This window comes from Chinchilla lanigera, unplaced genomic scaffold (genome assembly GCF_000276665.1).
Source record: "Chinchilla lanigera isolate Chin_1 unplaced genomic scaffold, ChiLan1.0 scaffold00013, whole genome shotgun sequence".
Lineage (NCBI taxonomy): Eukaryota > Metazoa > Chordata > Mammalia > Rodentia > Chinchillidae > Chinchilla > Chinchilla lanigera.
Genome location: NW_004955414.1, coordinates 9,089,964 through 9,110,832, shown reverse-complemented (window position 1 = coordinate 9,110,832; position 20,869 = coordinate 9,089,964). Strand labels below are relative to the sequence as shown.

The 20,869-nt window shown below is 39.1% G+C and overlaps 1 protein-coding gene across 21 annotated transcripts in view; it reads right to left on the bottom strand.

Moving 5' to 3' along the window:
* Positions 1–20,869, bottom strand: part of Dlg2 (discs, large homolog 2 (Drosophila)) — a 1,924,417-nt gene that overhangs the window by 60,832 nt on the left and 1,842,716 nt on the right. For all 21 annotated transcript variants that reach the window (XM_013511774.1, XM_013511776.1, XM_005379786.2 and 18 more), the window contains 2 exons: positions 11,185–11,361; positions 2,344–2,419 (listed from right to left, as the gene is read on the bottom strand). In XM_013511774.1, coding sequence (XP_013367228.1) covers positions 2,344–2,419; positions 11,185–11,361 — 253 coding nt within the window. The remainder of the gene's footprint in view (positions 1–2,343; positions 2,420–11,184; positions 11,362–20,869) is intronic.

Here is a 20,869-nt window from a genome sequence, read left to right as displayed (position 1 = left end):
ATTAAGAAAATAATTCACATACAAACAAATAAAACTGGAACCTGAGCTCTCTCCATGTACAAAAACTAATTCCAATGGGTCAAACTCCTAAATGTAAGTGCTAGAACTATAACACTTTCAGAAGAAAATACAACATAAATCATTATGACCTTATATTAGGTAAGGGTTTCTTACAACATCAAAAACATTAACAAAAAGAAAAAGAAAGACAAATTGAACTTCATCAAAATTAAAAAGTTTTTTCAAAAGACAACTCAGAATGGGAGAAACTATTTGGAAAGCATTTTTGTGATAAGAAATTAACAATCAGAGTATATGCAGAACTTCTAAAACTCTGCTGCAACAACAACAACAACAACAATGCCCCAAATTAAAAAGTAGACAAAGAATTTTAATAGAAATTCTCAAAGAAGATATACAAACGGCCAATAATGAACAAAAAGATCCTTACCATCAACAGTCACTAGAGAAATGCAAATCAGAACCACAGTGAGATGCCACTTCATAGCAACCAAGATGTTTGTAATAAAAAGATAACAGTATTTAATAACAAGAGTTGTTGAGGATGTAGAGAAATTGGAACCCTCAAACACTATTAATGGAAATGTGAGATGGTGCAACTACATTAGAAAACAGCATGACCGTTCCTCAAACTGTTAAGTGTAGAGCTATCACATTCCTGAGGGGACCAGCAATTTCAGTCAGGTTATATACTGAGTGAAAATAAAAACATGTCTACATAAAAACTTAAATAAAAATGCTCATAGCAGGATTATCCATAATGGCTAAAGATGGTGTTATAGTTGATACATTGTGACAACTTAGGAAGGCTAGCGATTTGCCTAAGTGACTCAGCAGTTCTACATTCTGGGGTGAAAAGGACATGCCCTTTCCCTGCTGGGATGTTGTTCATTATGTCAATGTTGTTCATTATGTCAATGTTCATTATGAGAAGTTTAGAAGGTTAACTATGTGATTCAGCAGGGATCCAGGGTGCTCACTTTGTATTCATCCTGAGCCTGTGCAAGAGCAGGCATAGAGACTATCTGAGGGCTATATGCCCCCTGGGTGGTTGTAGCCTGCTTACAATATAAGGGAAAAAAGAGGCTTGCTCTTCTCTGCCCCTTTTCCCTTTTGCTCTTGTTGCTTTGCTGTTCCACTGCCATAAACTGTTACCCTCTGTCATGTGCCACTCTGCCTTGGAGCCAGCCAAATATAGATTAAAACCTCCACAGACTGTGAGCAGAATGAACCTTTCCTTCCTTAATTTTGGGTGTCAGATATTTTGTCTCAACAACAACAAAAAAGTAACCAAGACAGATCAGAAACAACCCAAATGTCCATCAACTGATGAATGGTTATATTAAATGTGGCATATCCATACAATGAAATATCATATATCAATAAAAAGAAATGAAATATTTATATAGGGTAAAACAAATCAACTTGAAAATATTATGTCAAATAGAATAAGTAGCCACAAAAATCATGCATTATATAATTCTATTCATATGAAATATCTATAGGGACACTTCTAAAGACAGAAAGTAGATTAATGGTTGTTGTTCATGGCTGGGTAAGAGTGGAAGGTTGGGAAAAATGGAATGTGACTGCTAATTGACACAGAATTTCTTTTTGGAATAATGAAATAAATTTAAACTGACTTTGGTGATGGTTGCACAACTCTAAGTGGATGAATTTTATGCCTTGTTAATTATATCTCATTAGAATTACTATTAGGAAAAAGACGTACATGAATGGATATTTCAATTTTGGTGATTTTTTGTTTTTTGTTTTTTCTCTGGTACCAGGAACCGAACTCACGACCTTGCGCTTGCCAGGCAGGCACTTTGCCGCTGAGCTAAATCCCCAGCCCCAATTTTGGTGATTTTTTAAGTTTCTTTTTTTATGTCTGTCACAACAATCCACATATTCACTTAAATGATACATATGTATATTTCCATGACCACTATCTTAACTTTATATTGTATAACAAACTAAATATATTTCCTGATGACAGATACATTTTATGAAATTCAACCTTTTAGAATGTCAATTTAAAAGAAAGAATAAAGAAAACACCTGAACTGTATATTCTCTTTTTCATTGTAGTCAATATCTCACTTCATCAACATATCATTTATCCTGACCACTAGCTTTACCCTAGTACTTAATATATTTACAATAAATCTAAACCATTTGATCACAAATAACACAGTACTTTCCACAATACATTTATAACAATGCTTTACTCCAGAATTTTCTCCTGAAAGCCTAACTGTTAACCATCACTTAATCCATGGCAGCTCAGAGAATGTAATGTTTCCATCAGGTTGTACTTACCCCTTTTGAATCAATCACTCCAGGTTTTGCATTAAACTTTACTGTCTTCAATCGGGCACGTTCCTTCCTTTCCACCCTAGAGAAATTTGAAAAGAAAGAGTCTATCACGTGACAAGGTACTTCTGATGAAATTCTTTATTCACTGAAGAATACCTTTTCCTCTTAGTCTTACAACTCAAAGAAAATATGTTCTGAAATACTCCCTTTTTTTGTTCACTATGAAGTCTTTACACTCTAAGCTTCTAATACATTCTTTGAAATTTTGTGTTATATACACTGAGAGTCACAATATTTGAAGGAACAAAGAGAAAGAAAAAATATTTGCTATTTAAATGCTTAAATCAAAATCTATTTCAATAAGTCGGTCTGAGAGATGAATACTCAAAATGGAGATCAAATAAGCTTTTCCTCTCCTCTTTTCTCCTCCCTTCTTTTTTTATCTTCCCCTTGAGAACATTGGTATAGTTAGCTTTGCTTGATAACTAAACATGTTATATATAATCTTGAATTTTCGTTCAAGAAATCTAATGTCTTTCTGTCGTCTCTGCAGATTCATTATTTTACCTGCCACTCCATCGATTCATCAACTTCTTTTGAATGCCTATTATATATCAGGTGAGATGCAAAGGAACAAAGAAAAGAAATTTTAAAAAGTATGATTGCAGTGAACTCGTAGCAATGTGCTCTTGGCAAGAACAGAGAAATACACAAAGACTGATAACCCTCCACAGTAAGAACTCTGATAGCCACATGGGTGTACTTATCTCACTGGCAGAGTGAGAGGGGTGGAAAGCATTGCAGTGGGATGGTTGGAAGAGGTGTCATTGATCAGAGTTGCAGGATGTGAAAAGGCTTGTCAGCAGGAAATGTTCAGAAGGAATTCCAAGGTGGGATGGACGTGCCATGGTCTGAAAAGGTGAACATGCTGAAAGACTGCAGATGCAGAGAGGAGGTGATCAAGGGGACATAAAGGATACTAATCTACTTCCAGGAGTTGGGTTTTGCCTTGGAGAATCCTCATTAGTTATCAGAGGAGAAAGCAAGGAAACAATAGAATCAAATTAACATTTAAATAAATGAGCTTGGTGCAAGTACAAGACAGACTAGACAAGGGAATGAACAGGAGGCCTAGTTAGAAACTGTTGACATAATCTGGGCAAGAAGTAATGAGATATGATAATGAGGTAGAGGAGATGGGAAGGCCTCAAAATAAAATCGGTAGGACCTGTGCCTGTTTGAAGGCCAGGGTTGAAAAAGAAGAAAAGAAAAAAAAATATCCTTGAGTTTTCTGGTTTTGCCAGTTGGTTATGATCCTTCCTCTAAGCCATAATAGAACTTAATTTTATCTTTACGCCAATATTATTTCTTGATTTCCTTGTGTTTTGTTTTAAATTTTCATTGCTTTTACAGGTTTTCTCCCTTGAGGCCAAGCCCACATATCACTCAATATGAATCATAGCAAGTCCTCAATAAATAATTGTTGAACAAAAACAATATATGATGTGTTGTTTTAACACGACTTTTTGTTTAAATATGGCCAGCTTTGATCTCAAGTTTCTCTTTCTAGAGAGAGAGAAAACCCTGAATCTACAGAAACTTAATGGTTTATGAAGTCTCAGCTATTCATAGATCAATAATTAACAGCATACTCCTTTCCGAGAGCTCTTTTGTGTTTCTAACTGAGACACAGTGAAGATCAGGGTTTCTATAGTTACAGAGTGCAGTTTCAGAATATATTTATTTCAGTATGAGAATAGAATATTTGAGTGGAAACAGCTGAAACACTTTCTTCACATCTAACCTCAGATATTAAAGCAATATGTCCCACTGGAGAGTTTCTACTTGTATCTGACATACAGCCTTTTGGAGGAGAGCAAGAAAGAACTCAGATAAGATGAACTGCCAAGTGGAAAGATGCTTACTGAGAAAAGGCCTGCTCTGAGCATCACTATGGCCCAATTGTCTCAGTTGTAATCCAAGTCCAAATAGAATTCATAGTCATCTCTTTGGAGTCTTCCAAAACTGGTGTTAGGGTCCCAACTTTATTCTGGCTTCTTTGCATTAATTAGGCTAATGACACCAATGCAAAGTTCTCAGGATCTTCCAGGGCTGACTTATCTAGTAGAAATTCTTGAAATACTCCAAATTTTGGATGAGTCATCTATCTTTAAGGCCAATACATATCCTAAGCAGTCTAGGCTGGATTTTTAAAGAATCATACACATCTTTGCATCACTATGGCCCAAATGTCCTCAATTACATAAATCACATCCAGTTCATTTGATACGGTCAAAATGACTTTAGCACCCAAAGAACACATAGTTATTTAACAAGAATATGCAAATAAATTCTGTATAAATCCACAGAACTCACATAGGCCCCAAACATAATACAAGGCTGACCTCAGTATTCAAACCTAAGAATTATTTGGACAGAGTGTTCTGATCCCCTTCTCCCCTGTTTCTAAGTTTATCCTTTTCCACATTCTTGAGAAATGTCTCTATTAGAGCAGTGTTAGCAGTTTATCACTAAGATCTTAAAAGGTTTGCAAAGAATACTAGAATACTGTCACACACACACACAGATACACACACACACACACACACACACATAATCTCACCTTATATTTGCTACAGTTTATTATTAATCTTCAAACAGGCAATAGAACAACTGAAAAATGTTTGGAAGACTTATTAAGGTGATGTGGTTTTGGTTCACTCATGAATGAAGTTGGAAAGTTTTGCTTTTTATTTGAGTGGAAAGTTTTATTGATGATAACATAAATGGCAGCTCAAGTTTTAGCAGAAAAATGTTAATAAAATTCCATCATACTTGCATCATCTTATTTGGATCCCTCAGTAACCCAATGATGCAGGTATTACTATTCATCTCATGGCTGGGGAAGCTGATTTGAAGCTTCTTAGACTAGAGAGAGCTAGAAATACAACCTGAACACGTATTCTGCTAACTTCAGTGTCTTCCTATAGTCACTCAGTATGGAGTGTAAAGTACTCAGGATCTTCCAGGGCTGGCTCATCTAGTAGAAATTCTTGAAAAACACCAAATTTTGGATGGGTCATCTATGTTTAAGGCCAATACATAGCCTAAGCAGTCTAGGCTGGATTTTTAAAAAAATCATACACACTTTTGCATTACCACGGTCCAAATATCCTCAGTTATATAAACTACATCCAGACTTAAGCTTATGATCACTTAAAGTACCATAATTGCTTAGAGTACCATAGTATGATAGCTAGCTTCCAAATTCAGAATAGATTTGCTTTGAAACCTGAAGTCAGGTGAGTTAAAGGGTGATTTGCAACATTACATCAGGCACACTGACTTGGTCTCTCTCCCGGGCATAGCCCCACCACAGTTGTGCTTTTCCACCACAAAGGCCAATGAAAATTGCCTTTTGGTCTTTGAAAACCTCTTGGTAGAACAACAGTGGCTTCCATTTTCCTTCCTCGCGTGCACAAGCCCCTCCCCCTCTCCTAGCTCTTCCTTGGGTGCATGCAAACCTCACTGTTGACCTGAGAGGTGAGGCGTGGAAAGAGAGTCCCTTTCTCTGAAACCAAAATCTAAAAAGAGAAAAATCACCATCGTTTGTAGGTACACTAAGTTCTAGAAGCAGTGTTAAGCACATTATCTATTTTATCTATAATTGATACAATGGTCCAGAATTTAACATGGTGTTGCACACATAGTAGAAGCTTTGTGAATCTTTATTGAATGACTAGATAAATGAACTCTCATGGAGGATTCTAAATTCTTGACCTAGATGTGAAAAATAAGACCAAGAGGGTTTAAGTGACTTGGCAAACAAGGCATGTTTCCTATAAAAAGTTGCTCACCATGTTACAATCTTTTCTCTTGGTAAGAATCTGCATAAAAGTTTCTCATCGCCATCTCTAACTGTTTTACTGAATACGACTTCTTTGGAACAAAGAGATATCAAGGTCCACAGGGCTTTGCTTAAGTGAATGGTAGGACCACCTGTACATGTGGACCCCACTGCAGTGAGAACGACTGCTGTTCTTTCCTTCTCACACTCAGACTCAAGCAATCAATTAGATTGTTGAAGCAGCAATAATCCTCCCTGCCCTAATCTTGTCATAGACCAAAACACCTAAAACATAGACTGGGTGGCAAAATATGAGCCATTAATTTTGACACCTCCCCTCTCCAGGTAGTACAAATGGTAATGCTTTAGTGAGCCCAACTGTCTGTCTCCCTCTCCCTTTCCCCTCATTTCCCATCTGGTATTTTCAGGTTCCAGCCAACCATATAACTGGGCCAGACCAGGAGCACTGGACAGTGGGAACATGACTGGTCACATACAGTTCCTTTGCCTATGCTCCCCAGGTTCTGTGGGAGGGAGATTGAAACGCCATTCAAGCCAGTGGCCACAGCTTGCTATGAAGGCCAGGGCTATAAACTCTTATGTAATGTTAGACACAGGCTGCCATCCTAAGCCTAGGTGACCAAACTCTGTGAGCTCATGAATGGATTAAAGATCTCTTGACAAATCTTGGTTTAGCCACTCAGATTCTATGCTAAGGATTCAGATTGTGAAGTTACATAAACCTAGATTTGAATTCTACCTCTGCCACTGACTGGACTGTGACCTACTGAAGTCATTCAGCCCTTTAGGATCTCAGTTTTCATACTGCTAAAATTAGAATAATAACACAGGCTTCAAAAATTATGGTCAATGTTAAATGAGACAATGCAAAACAATGTTTAGCAAGGGATCTGTCACATAGTTAGAATTCGGTACCTGACAGAATACTGCTAAGATGTCTATGGTGATACCATCCACGGCGTCACTTGTCACCACTACTCCCAGTTTCCTTGCCTTGAAAAGGAAGGTGATGCAGGTGTTCTGTGTCAGGTACTCACTGCATGGGCAGCCTTTCCCTGCCAGGTCTCTCTTTCCCTGCGAGGGAATACACAAATGTGGGGCACTAGATTTGAGAGCTACTGGGCTGAGGGAAACCCAAATTTCAGCAGTTGTTCATAGTGGTATAAAAAAGGGGTGTTTTTCAATCCTGGTTTAGGCAGTGTGATTTTGGCAGGTTACTTGGATTCTCTGGTATTCAGTCTTATAACTGATAAGTGCTCCTACAGTAGTGTTTCCTGCTGAAAAACTAATCTTTTTACCTGAGAGACCTGGGTCCAAACAGTGGCCAGCTGTGTGACCTAGGTCAAGTTATTTGTGTGTTTCAATCCTGGTTTAGGCAGTGTGATTTTGGCAGGTTACTTGGATTCTCTGGTATTCAGTCTTATAACTGATAAGTGCTCCTACAGTAGTGTTTCCTGCTGAAAAACTAATCTTTTTACCTGAGAGACCTGGGTCCAAACAGTGGCCAGCTGTGTGACCTAGGTCAAGTTATTTGACTTTGCTGACTGTGTTTCCTTATGGGGTGTTTGTGGAGATTACATTAAAATGATGTATTTGAAAGCATCTAGTACAAAATTGTGTTACAGTTTGAACATCCTCACCCAAAATACTGACACTTAATCACCACTGTAAGGTAGTACAAAGTAGGACCAGGGTAGGACCTTAAGGGTTGATTGAGTTATGAGGCCTGTGCTTCTTGAATGGATTAATCCATTTAGTCACTGATGGATTAATGGATCATCATGAGAATGGGTCTGTTCTAAAAGCAATTTTGCTCTATTTTCTTTTGCCACATGATGCCCTGAAAAGCCTTGGGATTCTGCAGTTTCTACACAAGTAAGAAGAACTTCACCCAGATGTGAACCCTCAACCTTGGACTTCCCAGCCTCCAGAACCATGAGCTAAGTAAGCCTCTGTACTTTATAAATTTCCAGTCTGTGGCATTCAGTTATAGGAAGGGGAAGAAAGGACTATAATGTAGAGAGAGTCAGCCTTATTATTAGATGGGATTTATCCCTTGGTCTGTTTCCTTTTCACTTTCCTTAGTAACTGTAGACAGCCCTCATCTTCTTAGTCCCAGAGTTCTGTGATACAGTTACATGCTAGTCTTGAGAAAGGTGGATGCTTAGCTGTAACCCTACAATGGCCACGGCACACAGACTCTGCATGATGAATTCAAATTAGTGCACTCTTATTTTTATACTTTTTGGAGGCAGGGTTGCATATAAGTTAAGAGCAATACTGTAGTCTATATTCAAATCTCAGTTCTGCCACTTTTTAGATGGGCAATTTTGGGCAAATTAATTGGCTTCTTTGAACCTCAACTTCTTCATTTGTCAAATGGGAATAACAACAGCATCTTACAGGATAGTAATAAGGTTTAAATAGTTAATAATTGTAAAGGGTTTAAACCAGTATCAGGCATTTTATGGAGTGTTTTATTAAATAAGTTTATTCACCATCTTCAAAAAAGGAGGGAAAGATGATAATATTCATATTTTTTATTCTGTACTTTCATTAGAATGATTAAATGAAATCATTAATAGAGAAACATTTCGGTAAAGGGTAAGGTCATACATGGATGTTATTATCCTTTATGAGCTATTTCCAGCACAGTCTACCAAATGAACTATAATTATGAGATAGGTTAATTAGAGATCTTAAAAAACCCCATCTAATAAATTTAGACTTTAAATTGCATTATGATTAGTACAAAAAGACTCTTTGTGAATAGAAGTATAAGTGGCTTTTTACTTCTTATACTTTTCTCAGGTTTCTCAGTTTTCTGAAGTAAAGGTTATTAGTTTTATAAACTCATAAAAAGTTAAAAGTAACTTTTTGAAATAATTAACATCCAAAGGAGAAAATTTGACACAAATTCATTTATAGGTAGAAATTTTACATAAAGGCATAGATTTAAAGAATAAATACTGTATATTATTTTATAAAAAACATTCTCCTGAGGTAGGGCTACTGTACCCACTAAGAAACAGAATGCAAGCGAATAATCAATATTGAGACAATGAACAAACTTCTTCTCCAGGTGAGCTATAGTATAGTTGTTAAGATGGTTTCATCCAAAATATGAGAGAAATAGCCAATCCAAGGATAATTACCAGCAGGTGCAAAATTATTTCCAGAGGAATAGCACTGCAAATGTTCTTCAGAATGTAAATGAGGTGCATTAAACAAATGAATGACACAAATGATCAGAACCACAAAACCTCAGGGTTGCAAAGGGCCTAAAAATCATATAGTTGGACTCTCCCATCTAAAGTTTGAATGTCTTTTCTGTCTTTCTAAGTAGTCCACGCCATATCTAGACAGTCCCAACTAGAAGAAAAATTTCTTTAAAATGAGCCGAAATCCACTCCTGCCTAGGTTTCTTTCCTTCACCCCAGTTTTATCCTGGGGCTGTATTCAACAAGATGTTTCCTGGCACAGAAGAGCTCCTCAGACAGTTGTGATCAATCAAAGCAAAACAGCCCCAAATCCATTTGTCTTGACTTTTTAAAAAAAATGTGAATTGAATAGGAATAGAGAAACAGAATATATAAAAAGTAGGGCTAAGACTCACTGCTTTGAATATGTAACCTTTCAGAAAACACTACAAGCCACGGTACAAGGTTGACATGCTGTCACGAAGCAACGCCAGGCCACGATCCAGGAGTGCAAAGGTTTAAAGAGACCAGGAGAATAGTCTGTTGCTCAGATCCACAAGCAAACGCACACGGATAAAAGGCTGTCTGGAGTTTCAGCCACTGCACTGAGACTCCTCCCCATAAAGGTAAGAGAACAACTGTGGAACAGTCGACCTTCGCCTTCCCTGCCACAGTCCTTGGCTTTGTGGCCACATGCAGGAAAAGATAAAGACCAATCTTCTTGGGCATACATGTCCCACAGTGTCATTCTGAGGGTATAAGTTGTATTTTTTTCCTACGATGGTTTGTATTAGTTCAATCACCGACTCTCTTTGTATGTGGCAGCACTTGAATACTCAGCTGCACAGAGAAGTTTATACAAAGGCATTCTGAGCTTTGGGATAAAAGGATGAGAGCTCTCTGAGAAACCCGCAGCTCAAGAAGAGTTGATGAGTGACTTGAACAAGCAGTACTCCTTACTGATTTTGTGTGTCTCTTTTCTAGGACACAGCCCTGTTTTAACAATGTTTTGGTGCCAAACGGACATTCAGAGAGAAGAAGGTTCTTTGGGTGGTGATGAACAGCAGCTAAGAGACAGATGTGGGAGTGAAGTGTATTTCTGCCCCCAAAGTAGAGCTGAAGAGGAAGAGTGCTGCGCCCTTGGATTTAGGAAACATTTACACAGCTATATTTTGAGTGACTACAGGGAACTGTGAGATGGGGGAATAGAACTGACTAAAATAGTAAAAGAACAAAACAAACAGCTGGAAATCCAAGCCTGTGGATTCCATCAGGTATTTGGCAGCTTATATCCCAAGCATCTAAATTTTGGATGGAGGTTTTCAGCTATTTTCATCAATCTATGACTATTATATAGCCAGCTCCTTAGCTTAGTAAATTGCCTGCTTTATTTCATTTCCAGCTGGGCTTTTCTGTAAAATTCAGTGGAATATGCTGAAGCTTTAGAATAAATCTACTAAGCTTGTAAGTCAGCACACAGGCTGATAGCACAACCTTGCATGCACAGGTGCTGAGGGCAGTTTTAGGAAGATAGTATAAACAAATCTTTGTTTTCCTTATGGCTTGTCACAGTCACCAATTTTGGTAAAATTCTAATATGAGGAGAATGAGAATTTTTTATTCACGTCACCCGTCACCACTGACAGTGTTCCCGCACGTTGTCTAGCCCACTGATTTAACTATTTTGTGAGCAGTTTTCCCCAGGTCCCTCTTCCCTCGTTTCCACTCCCTGGCTAGCTGAAGCGCAAACGTTCTGATACGCAGAAGCACTCTTACCTCCGCTTGCTGGGGATGACGCCCATCTCCTCGCTGTCTCCCTCCAGCGTGACTCTCCTGGCTTGCCACCACTCGTCGTCGGAGGCATTGATAACGTGGAGAATGTCTCCATATTTAAAACTAAGTCCTTGACTTGGCAGTCCACTGTCCTTGCTCTTGTCATAGTCAAACATGGCTCTGAAAGAAACATCACAAGGGGCCATGGTCAGAACCCTCTGACAGCACAGGTATAAAAGGTGTGGTTTCGAATGTTCCCTCTTGCTGTGAGAATCCATCATTATTTGATATCAGGTCTAGGATGGTGCTCTGGATTGCGGATCACATTCCCACTGTTTTGTTCCTGGATTGAGGTTCACTTGTATTTTCTTGCTGGTTGCAGGGGCGGCCTAGAGGTCCTTAAAACTGGGGTCTGTGTTTTATCTTAGTGGACATCAGGTATTAAAAGGGGATGGCAGGAGATAAGAAAGTCAGTTTACTACCTAATTGGGGTATTTTTTCTTCTCATTACAAATTTTAAAAACTACTAAAAAATAAATAAAATGAAGAAAAACATAACTTTTATTTTAAAGAGAACAAAAAAAAACAATAAAAATGATACAGATTTTCAAAACAAGATGATAGGAAATTAACAATGGTCGTTATATTGCATATTGTTATCTTCAAAGTAGCATTTTGTTATAAGCAAATTCCCTCAGATGTTTTGGCCTGTAGAACTCTTTCCTTTATAATGGAGAAAAATGGTAACAACTTAAAGAATCTACCAATAAAAGACTCTGATTCTTTCAGACCGGGGAATGTTGGAACATCACTGATATTGGATAGCTGAAGGGGTGGCGGTAATAACCGGAACAAGTGCTGAAAATGCAATGAGTGAAAAAACGTATATACATGTGTGTATCAACAGCTCCAAGTCACACGGACAACTCATCAGTCTTCTTCTTTCTATAGAATTCTGGCTGTCCGCATCGGTTCCCCCAGTGAAGAGTTTTTGCAGAGCCTTGGTAAGTGGCAGTTTGTGTGACACTTAGGCTGCAGAACCACCATCGCACAACAGTATGCTATTTCCCGGGAGAAGCAGATTTTACCACCTCCCTCTTTCTTGCTTCCATCCTATGAACTTCCTTGGAGCATAACCACTCGTACATGTGAAATAAGCTATATTTGGGGAACAGATTTTTTTAAATCACTGAGGAGCAACTTTGATTTCTCTTTTATCTTTTTTCCTCCATCAAAGAAATGTCACATCTGCAGTCATGGTAACCAGAAGAGCTGAAGGCAGCCTCTAAGCCTCAAATACTGCAGAAGCTGAACTGTAACACAGATACTTCTTCCATGCCTAAGTGATGAAATTTGTAGTGTTGCTTTGTCTAAGCTTCTAGAATAATTTCCAGCTTGACCATCTGTATCTTTTCTCCCCAGGGCTCACACAATATCCAAACCAAGAAAAGGGAGTTGGTGCAGACAGAAACTCCTGATTCTGTCATTCCTCTGGCTATGTCATAAGATATAATTTAATTAACATTACTGAACTGCAAATTTTGATACAAAATTGATCTAACAACTACATTCAGATGGAGCTGTTGTAAGCCTGAAAAAAATAACACACACGCCGCCCCCTGCCATGGGAGGTGCAGGGTGGCAGACAGTAGTATAGAGGTTGGAAATATAGACTCAGGGGCCATGCTGTTGGGCCATTTCCTACCCCCTGCAACGTCTTACATGCAGCTCATTATCTGAGTAAGGTATTTAATCTCTATTAGTGTTCATTTCCCTTGCATATGACACAGTAATGATGGTGATGATAGCAGTACTTCCAGGACAGAGTCATTTTGTAATTACATAGCACAGCAAATAAGAGATTTACAGCAGTGCCTGGTATGCAGTGCCAACAGTAAGTATGAAATGCTTTTCCTGTTTGAGTGATAATAATCTATTTTATAGACCCCACTTTGTGAAAAACAAACAAACAACATAGCATGTCTCCAACTGTTATCCTCAAAAAAAGGCCTGTTTGCAAAGTGGCCTTTGGCTGATGTCTGGAAACTTAGATCTTGTTAGTTCTTGAAAGAATAGCTCATGTGCCTCAACTGTACAAACTATATCAGTTTTCCTACTTTCATTTTGGGAATCTGCAATTGTAAGTTCCAGGCAGAAGGTACCTACCTGGTAACTGTCCAGGCAGAAGGTACCAGCCCCCAGTGAAAAGCCCTCATATTGAGTTGCTAATGAACTTCCCTGGTAGAAATTTAACTCCTGCTGTTATAGTTTGCTCCTAGAGGCATTAGGCACTGCCCATGTTCTTCCACTAAGAAAGGACTCTTGAAAATTTACAGCTTGTTTCCTGCAGACTTTGTCCCATAATCATCTCCCTTTGCTCACTTTACTTTTTATTCTTTTGTTGTAATAAATCATACCTCTGTGCCTGACTGTATTGAGTTCTGTGGAACCGTGCAGAGAATCATTAACCCTGTGTGCTCGGCCATCCAACATACACTCTTGTGACTCATTTCATTCCTGTGAAGAAGGTACGATAGATAGATTGATTCCCCTTTTTATACAGCTGGGAGCCTCACTGACCAGACCCAGGACATACGGTTTAAGGGCAGCAACCGAAGGCTAGAGTTTGAGCCTCCTTGTGGTTCAGAGCTTTTGACATTAGTCCCTATTCAGCCTAGGAGAAAGTAGAGGTGGCAACCAAGTGGTGAGGATGCTGACCATGATGGCTACCACTCCTGATCTTATTGGGCAGCTTGACACTTTGTAGTCACTATCTTTTTTCAGTTTTGATATCATAACAGCCTTAAAAGTAAAAAATAGTATTCCCATCTCCTAGAGGAGAAAGGGGCTGCAGGAAGTGAAGGTTCTTGTCCAGGTGCCATGTACGCATTGGGAGACTGAATAAAAGATGAAGTCTGTCTGGCACCAAAATCCACATAATGACTATTTGATTATAGTGTTCATTTCCCAGCCTGTTCTCCTCTGGCCATACTCAGGGCCTAGCAGTATGAACGACTTTAAATTTTATCCTCAGTGTTGACAACCTCTTTACATTTGTGAAGTTTGTGAAGTTTGTGAATTTGCTTGATACTTGTCTCAATATTTCTTATCTTAAATGCATTTGAACTGCTTGCTTCATTCTAGGTGCCTGGATGTAAAGTGTGAGGACTGGGGATAGAGAAGCCACCAGGAAAGATGAAAGGCTCTATGGGCAGTTTGCCTGGGTGTACAACTTCTTATCTGTGTGATCTTTAGGAAGTTACTTAATCTCTCTGGGCCTCAAGTTTTCTTAACTGTAAAATTGGCATAATAACGTCATCTATTCAAAGAGCTGTTGTGAGGGTTAGATGAGAAAACATATACAGAGTACTGCAGCACTCACTTGGTACTAGTGAGTGCACAATAAACGTTAATCATCATTACTATTGCAATTTTTATTCTGAAAACGACTGGGCTTTGACTCATGAGATCAGGTCACAACTGTGTCCCATAGCAGTTGACTTCTGGTCTCCGCGTGAAGACATTTAAAACACATCTCTGTCATCAGGACCCAGGATAATGACAGGGCCAAAGTATATCCTCAGTACAGGTCTGTAGGATATTTTCAATGGCTATTGCAAGCCATTCTTTCCCAAGGCTCAGCCTTCTCATTTATAAGGGGCAAGAGAGGAGAGGAGACTGTTCTTGGTGGTCCCTGCTAGGTCAAATATTCTTTCTATTGTGCTCCATTCTGTTCCCAAGAGTCTGTGAGGGGGGGTTTCCCACTCCCATCTTTAGCAATAGATATGTTTGCTGAGGACTCAGTAACACACTCTTGCCATGGGCTCTGTGTATCTTGAATAATCTGCCCCTCTAGGATTACACTGACTCAGACTTGTAAGGTTCCTAAAACCAAGCAGCTGACACATTTTTTCAGCTTCTGGCTCCTTTTGCTATTAATGGCTCCTCATGTCTGGGAAAAATGCTACAGTGCCCCATCTCCTAATTTAAAAAGCGATAAGCTCTTTTTAATTTACTTTATGTGGTAATTCATCACAGCAACTTTTATAAAATGCCATTAAGACTCACACTTTCCACCCAGGGTGCTTTTAACAAGTCCATTTAGACAAGTGGAATTTGATGCAAATAATGCACAATTTCCCCGTCCCTGCGGCCCTTCCTGAATTTCAATGTGTGGCGGCTCTTTGCCAGCTGAGAAGTCTCGGAAGGAAACAGTGGAGCAGGTGCTCATCTTCAGTGCTCTTCAGGACACTTAGGAGACACCTGCGGACCCTATTGGAGAGTGCTGGTCAGATGTCCCACCGTGTACTAAGCATTTTACCTTCTGTGTCTCACTCAAGTTACTAGGTGGGCACGATAGCACATCGGTTGTATGCCAGGCTGCTCAGACTGAAGAGACCTCAAAGTGTAAGTCCCAATTTCACCTTCTGTACTGTAAATATGAGACATGTTACTTAACCTCTCAAATGGTCACTGGACCATAGGTGACCATTCCCTCAATTAGGAAATGCAGATAACAGTGGTATGAATTTAAGTTGGTTGTTGTGGATGTACAACAATAGGTTGATATAAGTAGAAGGCCCAACACAGAATGAATTTCACTTCATTATTTCTGACAATAATCCTGCTGTCTAATCATTTTTCCTTGTCTCATAAATGAAATGAGACTCAAAGCCCTGAAATGGAAAAAGCTATTAAGTGGCAGAATGAAGGGGCTGGGGATTTAGCTCAGCGGCAAAGCGCCTGCCTGGCAAGCCCAAAGTCGTGAGTTCGGTTCCCGGTACTGGAGGAAACCACCCCCCCCCCAAAAAAAGTGGCAGAATGATGATCTAAATCCTTTTAGAATTCCTGATAAGGAATGTTGTATGCAGATTTCATCTCAGAGGAGTTCATGATTTCTAATGAAAGAATGAATTATTCTATAAAAGAATGAATAATGCCTCCAGTCCAACTTCTGAAGATATCTACGTCTTAATCTCCAGAAATTTCCAGTACATTACTTTATATAGCAAAAGAGACTTGCTGATCTGATAAAGTTTAAAGTTCCTAAACTGGGATTATTCTGGCTTATCTTGATGGGCCCAATCTAATCATGAGTCCTTAAAGGTGGAAGAGGAGGACAGAAGAATGGTTTGGAGAGATGTGACTTGAGAAGGACTTGACCTATCACTGATGGCTTTGAAGTGCAGGAACAGGGCCACAACCCAAGGAAAGTGGTGATCTCTAAAGGCTGGGAATGGTTATCAGGTTATTGCCAACAAGAAAATAAGAGACTTTAGTCCTACAGCCCTAAGGAACTGAATTCTGCCAACAACCTGAGTGAGCAGAAACTGGATTCTCTCCAAGTGGTCCCAGAAGGGGTCTGTAGACAACTGTTGACAGCTTGATTTTATTCTGGTGAGACCTACAGAACTATAAGATAATAAGTTTGTGCTGTTTTAAATCTCTAGAGTTGTGGTCATTTGTTATGGAGCGAATAGAAAAGCATTACCTATGTCCCAGACACAGGCTGCTGTATAACAAATGGGATAAATACATAAATATGTGGAAGTGGCTTTGGAAATGGACAGTAAAAGAGGCTGTAAGAATGCTGAGGAACATGGAGAAAACAACCCTAGATTATCCCAAACAAAACGTACAGGTTTTAAAGGTACACCACTGAAACGTCACAGAGTCCTTCAAAGAAATCTTATGTTGAGTGATGCCGAAGGTAAGAGTATGTCACTGGAAAGCAGGAAAGAGACTCTTGTCACAGGATGGGAGAAAACTTAGTGGAATTATGAATTATATTCTCCAGATGTGTAGGAAGAAGAACCACTGGGGCCACATGGTAGACTGCAGTAGGAAAAATAATGGTTCCCCAACGATGTCCCTGTCTTGACCTCTAGCACCTAGAATTTCTAGAACCTTATGTGGTACAAGGGTCATGGAGCTGTGATTAAAATTTAAGGTTTTAAAATGAGATTATCCTGGATTATCTGGGTAGATCCAGTTTAACCCTTTGAGTTCTTAAAGAGGCAAAAACAACAAAAAAAATGGAAAGAGAGCTTTTGTAAATAAGGAAGGGAAGAGTGGTTCAAGGGAGGGGAAGGGATTGGAAAAAAGAATCAAGATGTACCATGTACAGGTACAAATTTTCTATGATGATGTGATCATTATGCACATCTAAAGTGTACTGATAAAATTAATTACAAATCCTCAGAATAGAGATGCAGCAGGAAATGGCCACTGCTGGACCTGAAAACAGGAAGGAAACTGTTATAGCAGCAATGCAAGACCAATAAGGAGGACAAGAAACCGCATGGTTTAATAGACACCAGGGGGAAAGCAAAGGCCACCAGTCTGATGATCCTGTCAAAGGCTGCTTGGAATAAAAACAACTAAGCAAGAATAAAATCCTCCTGAGTGTCATTATTGGCTGGACTAGGTAAAATATCTTTGCTTTGTATAACTGGATCTCATTAAATTTCCACAGTTTGAAAAGTAGGAATGACTATTTCTACCTTGCAGATAAAGAACTTACTATGGGCTTGAACTGCTTACATTTATACTTCACCTAACTTTCACAAAAACCCTAGGAGATTGATGCTATTTTCTCTATTTTCAGATGAGAAAGCTGAGGCATAGAAGAGACCGCCTTTGCTTTCTTTAAAGTTGCAAAGCAATCTGCGCTTGACTCCTCTTGAGAAACTACAGTTTTAGTCTTGAATGAATTTCACCTCTTCTACTAAATCTAAAGCTGCTGAAAGTTGGTAGTTCCCCAGATTCAGCCTTTGCAAAGAAAGTCTTTGCAGAAAGAAGCATTTATAAACGAACAAGTGATACAGCAATGATTCCCTTCTGTGCTGTGAACTTGTTGGGTCTGGAGAGGCCTTTGTTGCCATGACAACTTTAAGGTCCAAGAAGCAGCATGTTTCCACTTATTTTCCTTAGCCTCTTGAAGTTGAATTCAATTCAAGGAGGGCTGGTCCTCACATTTCTGTTCAGCAAGACAAGGAATCAAAGCAGCAAAATATGACATCTGCTCTCAGAGCCATCCCATACCTGTTCTGGATGGGTGTGTTCCATTTTCATATTGTTAAGTGGCTGTGGATAGTGCAAAATGAAGAAATTTTGGAGTGCAGAGACATTCAAATCAGCCTTCTCTTGTTAGTGGAGTCTCACTGGGAAGCTCAGTGGAATGATCTAAGTCTTACTTTTATTTACAAAACAGAGTTAAAGTTTCGACCTCTCACATATTTGTAGAGGTTAAATGAGATAACACAGGGAAAGCACTTAGCACAGTAACTAGCAGCAAAGAGTTGCTTTATTTTATCTCTTTCCTGTTGTGGAAATGAGTGAAGGGTTATTTCTACAAGTGTTGGAAGAGAAATGGAAGATGGTCTCTTTTAAAATGTGTTATTTTATATATATATATGTATAAAATGATATATCTTTAGCTATCTTACTATAAAAACCAGTCTTTTCCATCTCTTTCTTCTTAAAAACATCCATTTACCTCCTTGTGCATATAATGAATAACTGTATCAAAATCAGAAATGGTAACCTAGAAGCAGAATTTGGCTAGAATTAGAGGAGAGGCAATTAGTGCAGTCTTCAGCATAAGCCCATGCTATGATCTTGAGTAAGTGCCTTATATGTTTTGGACCTTAGCTTTTATAAAATTAAGAAGCAAAATACTATTACTACTACTAATGATAAAAATCCCTCAGGTGCATTCAGCTGTCATGTTCTATGCCTTTGTGCTGTAAGATACCTTGAGGAAATGAGGTAATTTTCATGAGGCTTATATTAATATATTACCTAGGATTACATTTGTGTTGTAATGGCATCATCACTTAAAACATCACTTAGCTCTGTATCATCTTCTCCATTCATTACAGAACATCTTGTTCTCCTCTCTCCATGTACTCACTGGGAGTTAAATGCCTTCTTCCACACTATTTTGTGATCTTTAACTTCTGACCCTGTCCCGTGGATAACAGAGAAGGTTTGTATTCATCCTATCTATTCCTTGGGCTTATGACCAAGCAGATCATCAGTAAGTTATTTTCTGTTTTTTAATTCATCATTCATCACAGGAAAATTCCTAGAGTTCAACAGATATTTTTTCCCCCCTCTTTTTCTTTCTTTCTGACTGTGTGACCCAAACAATAGGCAAGAGTGGCTTGTATGGTGTCCAGTATGGATGGCCCTGTCTTTCTTAGGAAATTATGGGTGTGTATGCAACATTCCTGCCTCTTAAGGAAGAACACACTAGTCTCAGGGTACAGGGGAACACATGGCTCTGTGCTGATTAATTGTGACATCTCAAGGAATTATAACATGGACACCCATTGGGTGAGGTTGAGGTTCAGGTTGATTAAGCTCAAGATAGCCACTTATTTCCCCATCAGTTGCAATAACTAATTGTCTCCAGTGAAAAGGGTGGGTGAAGCCACCAGTTTTTGTGGTGGAAAACATATTCACTTCTGTGACGCCTTGCTAAAAGTCCAATGACTAAGATGCCATTATTTGCCAAGTGACTATTGAGTAGTTGGCCTTACTGTGTGTCAGGCCCAGGTATTTCTGTGACTCAGAAGGTACCTCCTCAAAATGTAGACACAATTTCCATTTTAGAGGACAGAAAATTCTATAAAATTGTGGATTAAAACATTTAATCACTAACAACTACAGAAAGCAGTTCTGTATTCTCTAAAGATATTCTCCTTACCACATCAGACTGTTTCTGCATTGTTGAAAGCTGGAAAAATGTCAGTTTCTATTGCACCCAAGGAATCAGGCAGTCACTGTCATGACTGAAAATACAACTGATTGGGGACCAAAGTCCTCATATCTTGAACCTCCCTGTAGCTGTAGCTGTGGCATTTTGATTATAACCAGGCAACCAGCATTGTTTCCAGGGGTGACAATATTACCCCTCCCCTCCTTACACACCTGAGTCTCTTGTGTTCTCAATTTCTCTAAGGACATGGTGTGAGCAAATTTTTCATGTCCAAAAACTCTGTGTGCCAATCATTTCAGATAATTTATCATCAGAGCCCCTGGGACAGGGCCCACTCCAGCCTGCCTGTCTCTCCTGGCGTCCTGGTGTCTGTCAGATTGGTTTACACTCTGGTGCTGAATGACAGACAGCTCCTACCTGGGAGACACAGAAACAAATCCGAACCTGCCTAAAGGCAGAGTTCACCAGACTGTGCTGAATGGTACTTCAGGTTTCAGGGTTGGGTGATGCTGTAATGATTAATCATCTTAAAATTACTATCCTTTGCCCCAGATACCATCAGCTGGATACTCAGAAAATGAAATATGATAAAGGGCAACATGAACAACTTCAAGAGCTCTTACATCCTGTATATTAGGCAGTCAGGCACCATATAAAAATTGAGATTCTTCAGAAAGACTGACGTAGCCCTGATTTCAGCCCTTCATTTGTAATCGAAACTTAAAAAGTAGATCAAGCTTTAGTATTCATCTGTCAGAGTCCTGCTGTCAGTCATTAGTAAGTTTGTAGTGGGGGAAAAAAAGGAAATATTCTGATGTGGAATTTCATTGTTGCTAGCAGACAATTATCATGCAAATGTGTGTGTGTGTGTGTGTGTGTGTGTGTATGACTCCTGTAAAGATCACAAGATGGGAAGATATCAATATGTAATACAACCACCATTGTTAATTCCCTACCACTTTG